Source organism: Aspergillus ruber (assembly GCF_000600275.1).
Source record: "Aspergillus ruber CBS 135680 unplaced genomic scaffold scaffold00054, whole genome shotgun sequence".
Classification (NCBI taxonomy): domain Eukaryota; kingdom Fungi; phylum Ascomycota; class Eurotiomycetes; order Eurotiales; family Aspergillaceae; genus Aspergillus; species Aspergillus ruber.
Window position 1 is genome coordinate 57,734 of NW_024467350.1, and position 10,230 is coordinate 67,963.

At 47.1% G+C, this 10,230-nt stretch overlaps 2 protein-coding genes across 2 annotated transcripts; one reads left to right on the forward strand and one right to left on the reverse strand.

The window, feature by feature from the left end:
• Nucleotides 1–1,016: 1,016 nt before the first annotated feature.
• EURHEDRAFT_534467 (uncharacterized protein) lies at nt 1,017–6,465 on the reverse strand (the record flags this gene model as incomplete). The annotated part of the gene is made up of 11 exons (XM_040787292.1): nt 1,017–1,185; nt 1,252–1,669; nt 1,725–1,802; nt 1,855–1,886; nt 1,937–1,987; nt 2,079–4,313; nt 4,362–4,676; nt 4,727–4,952; nt 4,977–5,675; nt 5,925–6,137; nt 6,292–6,465. The coding sequence occupies 11 exons, from the start codon at nt 6,463–6,465 to the stop codon at nt 1,028–1,030; spliced, it is 4,599 nt and encodes a 1,532-aa protein (XP_040633956.1). The 3' UTR covers nt 1,017–1,027.
• A 1,170-nt stretch (nt 6,466–7,635) lies between these two features.
• On the forward strand, nt 7,636–9,830 carry EURHEDRAFT_390509 (uncharacterized protein; the record flags this gene model as incomplete). The annotated part of the gene is made up of 6 exons (XM_040779836.1): nt 7,636–8,377; nt 8,437–8,674; nt 8,725–8,905; nt 8,955–9,007; nt 9,154–9,603; nt 9,652–9,830. The coding sequence occupies 6 exons, from the start codon at nt 7,636–7,638 to the stop codon at nt 9,728–9,730; spliced, it is 1,743 nt and encodes a 580-aa protein (XP_040633957.1). The 3' UTR covers nt 9,731–9,830.
• Between the last annotated feature and the right edge of the window lie 400 nt (nt 9,831–10,230).

Below are 10,230 nucleotides of genomic sequence, written 5' to 3' on the forward strand. Positions count from 1 at the left end.
CGAAGAAAAAGAAAAAGAACAAAAGAAAGCCGAGTATTCTTAGCTATCCAAGCTACCCCAAACGACCCATATTGACGTGGAGGCGCAACTTTAAAAGGAAACACATCAAAGTAGTGATTATCAAGGGAAGGCTAAAAAGAAAGAACGGCGCTGTAAAAGATGTGGCAATCCAAAAAATTACAGGCGAACCTGCCAAGAAAATGTAGGGCTTCTGGGGAAGTTTATTCTGGAAAAACTCAACTGATATTCTAGCGTTATGGTTGAATCTGCTAGAATTATTTTATGGCGCTGCATCAAGTGCCTCATTCGCTTATCATGCATGTTATAGTATAACAGTTATACTAATTCGGAAGTTTTGGAAGAAAGTTGATGCCAATTAACCAAATAGTATGACAATGACAGATCCAATTCGGTTCGTAGGAAATACATGGGATGGGGATATCTTACTCTGCGAGAGCCTTCGATTAGGTTATAAAAGTAAATAGCGAGGCTTCTTCCCCATATCTGACGAATTATACTGAAAGATACTTGAAGAAAGTGGGATTCATTAGAGCATTCGGTTTAATGTCTATGTAATTATTTTCTGAAAGAAATCCAAAACCATAAAGATGGAGGAGGTTAGAATGAAGTCCAGGACTTCTGGAATTTTTTAATCCAAAATTGTGGGTAGAAATAGTTGGACATCGCATACAACATATGACCAAGCCGTGTCCATTTTTTCTAAGATCCTAAAGAAAAAGATCCTCTTCCTAGTGAATGGAAAACCACTCGCAACAAAATCGAAATAATGTCAAACTGTACACCTAACGAAAAACACATGTCCTCCAAATAGTTAGACTTGCTTCTTCATCACTCCTCAATACATGATTCAAGTGTATCTCTGGTAACATCCTGCTGCGTCCCACCGCCTCACCATACAATGTGATTTGGAACTCGATCTCACCGCTCTAGCATCCATATGAAGATATTAAAACTTGATAGTAATTGAACTATATCTAGGATATATACAAGGACAAGGCAAAATAAATCAATGACGGCCATGTCCATGCCCATGGCCAAGATGCACTCGGGCCTGGCCATTAGAAACAACAGGCATTTTGTCATAATCGTCATGACCAGCCAGTCCCAGCTGTTCCAATGCATCCATGAGATCCTCTGGATCCTCATAATCGTGCCAGATGACATCTGCAAACTAGTTAGCCACCGATTCCAAGAAGGAAAAGTAAAGTAATGAATAGGCAGTCAGCATACCTTCAACCATCCAGTCATTCGAGTTACGCGGATCCAGGTCACGCTTGGTCAAGTCCGCAGCGGTCATGAAGACGACGGTGCATAGCTTTACCGGAAGGGTCTTGATGTTCTTATTTTTATTATCGACTTCCAGGAGGGACGGCCTCGCCACGCAGAGCGCGTTAGCCCCCTTTTTATTCTTGCTGATGTAGAATCGATCACTATGCAGATTAACGCCACCAATGACGAATCGCATATCGAATCCGGGATTGACGCTGGGGTTGTTTCCATTTGCGGCGTTGGGGTTGAATGCCCCTCCTAGACCTCCGATGTCGTTGCCCGTTTGGCTCCAGAAGTAGAGATTCGTGCTGAATAGTCTAACGTCGTTGGCCTTTGTTTTGTAGTAGTCTTCATTTGACCACGGGTTGCCGCCGTTTTCCTGTGGACAAATCGAGTCAGTAAACGTATGCTAGAGAGGGGAAGCGGCTGCTTACCGAGTCTCGGAGTTTGGAAAGTATACTGTTTATTTGCCATTGGTAGTCTTGCTGGGCGGCTGGTGCGCAGGCAGTTTCCTGAGGATGTTAGTATACCAACGATTGGGATTTTATAAAGCAGAACACTTACAGCCCCAGCACCTCCTTGGTGGCAGGCATTAACTATGACAGTATTAGTATATATTGTTTTCTTCGCTTGAACGGAAACTCACAAGGAAACTCGTCACAAGACATGTTATCCGTCCATCCAGGCATTGTCTTCGCTCTGATTTGGTTTTTGTCCTTATTGACAGTATCCTGCACAGCCTGGGGCCACAGTGATTTTTTTTAACTCTTTGCATTGGTCTCCTGGACCTCCTGGCCTGTCACAGGCCTGATCTCTGTTATTGGCCGGGTTATTCGAGCCTTTCCAGTATGTGAGCAGCATATAGTTTGATCCCACGCCAGGGTCGTTTTGATGGCTATCGAGGTAGTTTTTCACATTTTTGCAGATACCAGTGAGAGTCTGGGTTGGGTTGTTCTGGTTGGTATTTTGGTCGTTATTTTCCATCACCAGGTCGGGGAAATAGTCGCAGTTGTAAAAGAGAGCCGGAGGGAGAGAGCAGCCCGAAACAGCTCTCTTGGACGACGATTGAGAGCCACACGAGTATGCATCGTCTGGAACTGTGTCGTTCCTTCCGGGACATGCGAGAAGCGCGCTAAAGATGGGTTCGCCGTCATTCTTGGTGTCGGGGGCACCGGCGATATCACCAGCTACAAAGGAGTCGTAGTTTTCGCCCAAGTCCGTATCGCCAGGGGTGCCGCCTCTCGGTGTGATAGTGACATTTTTCTCCCAGGGGACGCAAGAATTGTCAATGAGAGTAATGGGATTGTCTGGCGAGGCGAGGTCGAATTTGTCAGAGCCCCAGTACGACAGGTCGCCGGGGAACTTAACCTCAGCTTGAACAAAGAGACTGTAGAGATAATCGGCCCAGTAGCAGAAACCAGTCGTGCTGCTCGAATCAAAGCCAACACTGATGGTATTCTCCACACCGGCAGTGACAAAGCCGCCAGACAGCTTTCCTCCCAGAACAGAGATTCCGAATCGCACTTTGGGGGTGAGGTTGAAATTAATATGTCCCGATGCGGTGGCAGAGGCCTCGAACTCGGGAGTGATCAAGTATTCAGGTTCATCATTTTGGTCGAGATAAGGCTTGATACCAGACGGCTTGACTGTGGCATCTTGTCCAGCTGAACTCTGAGGGAAGTAGACCTCCGTTTTCTTCCAGTTGGCTGAGACACCAGCCTGAAGCTCACCCGCGAAGGTGAGAGAGGTGTCTATCGACCCGGTAATTGCCAACTCTGGTCCGAGGTTGATTAAACCCTTGATGGACATGCCGGAGAACGGAATACCTTCGATCAGGTCCGCCTCGCCAGTTGTAGACTGGAAGGTAGCTTCTCCACTGAGTTGGAAGAGAATCTCTGCACTAGGCTCGACGGAAAAGTACGAATAAGCCGCGATAAACTTGGGAGCTGGCAGGATGGCTCCTTCAAAATAGTATGCGTATTGTGCGTGGAGTCCGACTTTCATGTTAACGTCGAGGTCGAGTTTGTATGGACTGTCGCCGGAGCAGTTCTGTGTCAACTCCAGAAGTTTTGCGTCACCCTCGTATGTGAGAGGGAGATAACCCTTTTCGTCTTGAACGATGCTTGTCACTTTCTCAAGCCATGTGTCAAAGTCTCCGAACCATCTCTTGTGCTTGGCTGGACTGTCGGTGATTTTGTCCCAGTATTCCTGCAGATTGGTATAATCAATGTGAAAGTTGACATCGCCCTTGGATTCAGACGCAGCAGCTCCCAGATCATAGTCGACCTTCATTTTATAGACCTGGTCGGCAGATCGAGGAAGCAAATTGCTTCTCTTGGTTGTCGATCCTTGACGTGTCAGACTGATGACTCGTGCATAAGGGCCGGCAGCCCCAACGTTGGAAGGCATCTTGACAATCGTATTCGAAGCACCTCCAGAGAAGATCGAGTGACATGAAGTATCGTTCCTTAGCAAACTGTTGCACTTGATTTGGTACGTCTCCTCGACATTGTCAAATGTATCATTCCGCGAGCCAAACAAGTTGTGCTCTGCTGAGGAACGCTTGCTATGCAACGCACCACCATTATCATCCAGGAACGACCACTGATCAACCAGTGACTGATCATAGGCATCAGTGTCACCGTCGATCATAACAAAAGCGAACGGATCCTCGTCCTCAATATCAGATGCTTCATTGTTCGCTGCCGGCTCGGATTTACCGTACCAGCTCACGTTGTCTTCATCAGGGTACTCGAACAGATCGGCCGGATCAACCGGTACATTGTCGGCTGCACTGGGAGGATCGCAGCACATGCTCATCATTTTACCTTTAGCGCAAAAGAACTCTTGGGAGTCGATGACTCCATGGCCTGGTGTCCAGAGTTGGTCGCGGCGTGTGACAAGCAGTTTGTTATCCGGACAGGAGTCACCGCAGTTTCCCCATTCGCAGTTTTGGAGCGTTGATTTCGAGGGACAGCAGAATTTGGACGTTCCAGCACACTCTTCATTGTTCTGGTTTAAATCTGCAATTGTTAGAAATGTCTATAAAGCATCATGAAAAGAAAACTCACTTGGTCCTGCGTTGAGAGACATATTTTGGAATCCGTACCAGCCATCCTCACAGGCTTCATTGCAACCAGTCCACGAACATTGATCCAACTGGGGAAGCGTGGCACAGCATAGCGACCGAGAGTTGACAGTGCAGGGAGACGAACCAGTTCGGTCGTTGTAGTGGTCTCGAACGAGTTCAAACTTGTTGTTTCCGCACGTATCGTCTTTTCCACCAGTACAGAAGCCATCTGGAGATCCTCCAATCCAGGAGCATGTTGGCAATGCGTTGGTGGGACAGCAGATGAGGCGATATTGAGAGTCCTCATCTTCATTTTCTGTTGTGTCGCCGGTCTTGCAGAGCTTGTCATCGGGTCTGAAAGGATACCAGGAGATCCTTTGTGGACGTAATCCAGGATGCTGTATCCCGTTCTACATGACCCAGTATTCCAGTCCACGCAGTCACTGATGTAGCAATCAGCGCCTGTGTATGCATTATAAGAGTGCACCAGACTCTCCGCGTTTTCACCATCTGAGTTCGACCCTTCAAGCAAAGAAGCTCCATCAACGCTCTTACCCAAAAAAGCACTCAGAGCTTGCCAGTCATATGTATCCTAATCGTTGGACCAGATAATCACACCGCCGAGACAATGGTTATTTGCGTAGTCGACCTTCTGCTTGAAAGTCTGGTTCGTGTCGAACGAGACCCACTGGTTCTCATCCCAGGTGAGATACATGACTGCCGCTTCCTTTTCCCAAACAGGAACATTGTCCGAATCAGCAATGATCTCCTGGATCTCTTTGTATGACAGGATACCAGATGTCTGGGTGCAGGTGCCATTTGCGCCTCCTCCGCTAAAGGGACAACCGGGGGTGCTGCAACTGGAATCAGAGAGCGTGAATGATCGACCGTAGAAACCAATTCCCAGTACAACCTTGGATGGATCGACGTCGTTTCTCCACAGGAGATCCATTGCCTCGGCGATCTCAGTCAAGTTAGTGTGTGCGCCGACAACCTTGCCGATATACAGATTGTGACCATCCCAGACACCGTGGAGATCATAGGACATCATATTACACCAGTCGGCACCACTAGCAAGGTACCTGGGCACATCAAAGTATCTAAGATACCAGTAACTGGAGGGAATAGTGAAAGAAAGCTCGTAGTTGTTTCCACTCGCATCGAACTCATCTCGAATGGCTCTGAGCAACTTGGCAAAGTTCTCGGTATCGTCACTGCTTCCTCCTCGATCACTGGAACCAGGATACTCCCAGTCTAGATCTACTCCATCCAATCCATACTTCTGCAAGGTCTGGAGAAGGTCCTTCGCAAACGACTTTCTCCCCTTATCGGTGGCTGTCATGTTCGACCAGAAACCAGATGTATCGCCATCATTGAACGACCATCCACCAACAGAGAGCATCATACTCAGCTGAGGATGATGAACCTGCAGATAGGTAAACTCCTGCATAAGAGTATCCATATATCCATCACAATCATCCATGAGATAAAGCTCCCACCCGTCTCTGGCAGAGTTTGGCTGGAACAAAGCAAACGACCAGACCAAATGCGTGAGGCTCTGAGCGGGCAGCTGGTCAGGTGTCCAACCATCACACTTGCGGCTGTTACTCGACCAACTCTCATAGTATCCGATGACCTTTTTCAGCACATCATTAGATGAGCAGGACGGCTCTGTAGGTCGACCGCAGTTACTCTGGCATCCATCGCCGCAGAACTCGCTGGTTGTTCCGCAGAATCCAAATTCTGAACAGCAGACGTTCAGGGGGGCATTTGGCATCTGCAGTGACAGCCCATTTCCCACATTCGGCTTTGGCGTCACAGTTGCTGACGCAGTTTGCTTTGTTGCATTGGTCGTCGGGGTCATATCCGCAGAGCTGTATATTATTAGTATGCAAGTGACAACAAGATGGGGATAATCGAGGATGACTTACACCCTGAGCTTCACCAGGCTTGACACCGCAGCATGCACCGTTAACACAGGGACTGGTAGAATTGCAAACATAAAACTGAGCAGTGGCCGTAGTGAAAATATTGAAAAGAGCGAATAAGACAAAGAGACGCCATTCCCCCAGGTGGAAGCGTCTACTCTGGATTGAGTATGTCATGTTGAGGATGATTCATTCACAATCAAGCCATGCAGAGGAAGAAGGGAAGAGAAAAGGAAGGACTAGAAAGTATAATAATATTATTCAAATAATAGGATCAAGTTTTTTTTTTTTTCCAAATACAGCAGAAAAAGACGCATTAACTAAACTAGACCATTCCTTCTACGAATACGAAGACCCCAAGTCCGAAGGCGAAGACATTGTGTGAATGCTTCATTATGTTTAAGCCTTTTGTTCCGAGACACCAATTTCAATGCAAAGCCTTGTGGGATGAAACGACCAAGGATGATCTATTCAAACTAGATCTGTGCTTCGGCTGCTTGGCGATTTCTGCACGAATCGGAGGCTCTGGTCCTCAGGGTTCTCTGACTAGTATGTAGCCCGTGCAAGATGTTTCCATACTCTGCGATATTTTTCGATACCAAACTAATGCAGGTCCCATATTGACTATCTAATTGGGTTAGGGGACGACCATTTTTCAGAGTGTGACTAGTAGAAAGAAGGCCCGAAACGTGGGGGCTGAAAGGTTTGTCGTCGACAGCCGGATCGTTGCGATTGAGCTACGAGTTACGTTAATAATCCGTGTAGAGTAAAATGCGGCTGAAACATTCAAACCAGAGGTTTTATACGAGTTTGTTTGATAACTAAATAGATTGTTCGCTTGGGCATTGACCCACCGTCAAAGGTTTCAAGATCCTGGTTAGTCGAACTAGATTTTCGCAGCCTTGCCCGGGATACTTTCTTCGAGATTAAATTGTTCCCTACAAGGATATTCCCTGCCGGTCAGTCTCGTGTCGTGCTGATCTAAAACGGGCCAGTGGTTCAAGTGTGGTGGGTTGACTCAATTCGGCAACCAACATCCGTTCCAAGAAGGGTATTTGGCACTCAAAACCGAGGCGATATCGTTTCTGAAGGATGGTGGATGCTCCTTGAATTGTGGGATTGGATTTGATATCGGTGGGGAGATATCGGGGGAACAGACCATATGATACGAGGGGTGAAGGCCAATTTTTCTGCGTATTCTTTCTTCATTTACAATTCTTCTTCTGTACTGCTGGATTTTAATCGAATTTATCTCTTTTCGGTGAGATATATGCCGTTGTTTCCACGTTAGCTACCGTCGTGATTGCTGCCACTCAACACATTGTATTGTCTACTGTTCCTTTTGCAATGGGATACTTCCCTACATATCATGCCGCTATTGGCATGATAGTTCTGTTCTTTGCAAATATCTGCTTTGTCGCTGCCAATTATAACAACACTCACATCTACATCCAATCTTCTCTTGACGACATCTCCGCTTCAAACGACTGCATCAGTGCTCTCGCTGTAAATGTGTCTTGCAATGGCGCTCTGCAGTCTGCAGTCCTGCAGACCAGTACGTGGTCTACCAACGCGTTGAAGCAAATGTGCACCGATGATTGCAGATCGTCTCTTTCGGGTTACATCTCTACAGTTGATGAGGAATGCGGCACGGACAAGCAGTACAACATCTCAGGGACCATGCAGACAGCTTCGGACGCTGGAAAGAAGATGCAGTGGCAGTACAATGCGACTTGCTTGGCGGATTCTTCTTCCGGGGAGTACTGCAATATGCTGTTTCAGGGAGGAGGCGCCTCTGATATCAAGTGCAGCAGCTGCTACCTGAATTATCTTTCGACTGTCATCAACTCGAAATGGGGTCAGGGTCTGTTCAGCCCGTCTGTGCTCACTAATCAGGTCAATTCCTGCGGTGCAACTGGCTATTCTGTCACTTATACTGCTCCTGCAACTTCTATTACCGCACCTGCCTCGTCAACAGCCACTGCATCGGTGCAACGGTGTGATGTCAATGATAACAGCACAACAACCTACACAGTCGAAAATGGAGACACGTGCAACAGCATCTCCGTGGGGAAAAATGTTTCGACTAGTGATCTCATCAACACAAACGGTCTGGGAAGTGGATGTGCCTACCTAATGACAGGACAGCGAATCTGCCTGCCGGATTCTTGCAAGGTCGCGCGAGTCGGTCAAACGATGCAACCAGTTCTATAGTTTCCAGAATGAGCAGAAAAGTCACTACTAAGCAATTCCTATCGTGGAACCCGTCATTGAGCACCATCAATGCCAACTTGAGTTATGTTGCTGGCACTTATGTCTGTGTTACCCCTCCAGGATCTATGGAGTTGGACGGTTCCTTTCCTCTCAAGACTGCAACTACAGCTGCGTATGTTCTCTTTCTTGGTACATCAATAACAAGCTAACCAACTGCGTTAGACCTGTTCCAACTGACGCCGTGACAACCTCGAATACAAAGTGTGGGCTCTGGCACAAGGTTTCCAGCATTGACGGCTGCGACACCATCGCATCTGAGTTTGCTATTTCCAAGACGGATCTCAGATTCCTTAATCCACAACTTGACGCTGATTGCAGGCGCCTCTGGGTTAACAACAGCTATGTATGTCCACAGATGCCGATTTATCTTCAACCAATACTGATCATCCTAGTGCGTTCAACCCGTCGGAAACATCAGGACCTACTCTGGCTACCCTTCCTTTGTGTTGAACACCACCAGTTCAACTTCAAACAGCACAAGCACAAGAGTTGGCAGCACGATGAATCTCAATCAGACAAGAACAGCGAATAGAGCCACTTCATTAGTACCCAACTCAGTGATTCATATATATAACAGATCTAACTCGACAGATACACCTTCTACCAATGGCCCACCAACACAATCAGCACCGCGCAAGCAATCAACAGCACCAAGCAGTCAAGACTAGCCAACTACACTCTCTGCAACCAGGTCTATTCTCGATACAACATCACCAGCGATCTCACCGAGGAAATGTACGACAACGACGCCTGGATGTCTGAATACAACCGTGTCTGCGAGGTCGATCCCAGTAGTCCCTTGCCGACCAAACCCTTCAACTATAATATTCCCCTCGAAATCACCTCTCAATACTATACACCTTCGTTCACAGCATCTCCTGCATCGAAAGCGAGTATCAGCCACGCCACTTCAACTGTGCCTTCTGCTTCTGCTACGCCGACAGGTGAAACCATCTCTCCAAACGGTCTTTGCGGTAGTCAGGGTGGATACACATGTCTTGGCTCAAATTTTGGAAACTGTTGTAGTAAATATGGAGACTGGTAAGTTGTCTTCCTTTTGATTACAGTAATCCGATCTAACCATAACAGTGGCTCTTCCGACGAGTATTGTGGAAAAAACTGTGACCCGGAGTATGGGTCTTGTGGAACTTCGAGTACCAGAGCGTAGATGTTTGAGTTGAATTATCATTATATATATATTTACGTTCTACATAGAATTCGACCACGGTAACTACCAGCCATTTGTTCATAAAACATACATACCAAGGAACAACCAAGTGAGCCCAGTGGAGCCCTAAACGAAGCTAATCTTAATTAAACTCCGCCCCCGCCAACTGATAAACAGCTTTCCCCCCAACCTCGAGTTCTTTCTTTCCTTCTTTCTCGTATCAAAATCACGTTCACAATGGATGGAAGGCACTGGCCAGGGGGTATTCCCTCCACCATCTGCCCTCATCCAGAACCACAGGGAGGTGGTTTTAATTTCGACGTCGCCACACAAGGATTTAGACGATTCATTCGCGAAAACTGGAAACCTCGAGAAAATGAATCCGATGAAGGATTCGAATATGAAGATAACCAGCGACGGAAATTGATTGAAGCTTGGGCTTGTGCGGATCAGGCTTTTCGTGAAGTGTGAAGTGGGTACATAGATAGCTATATACATCA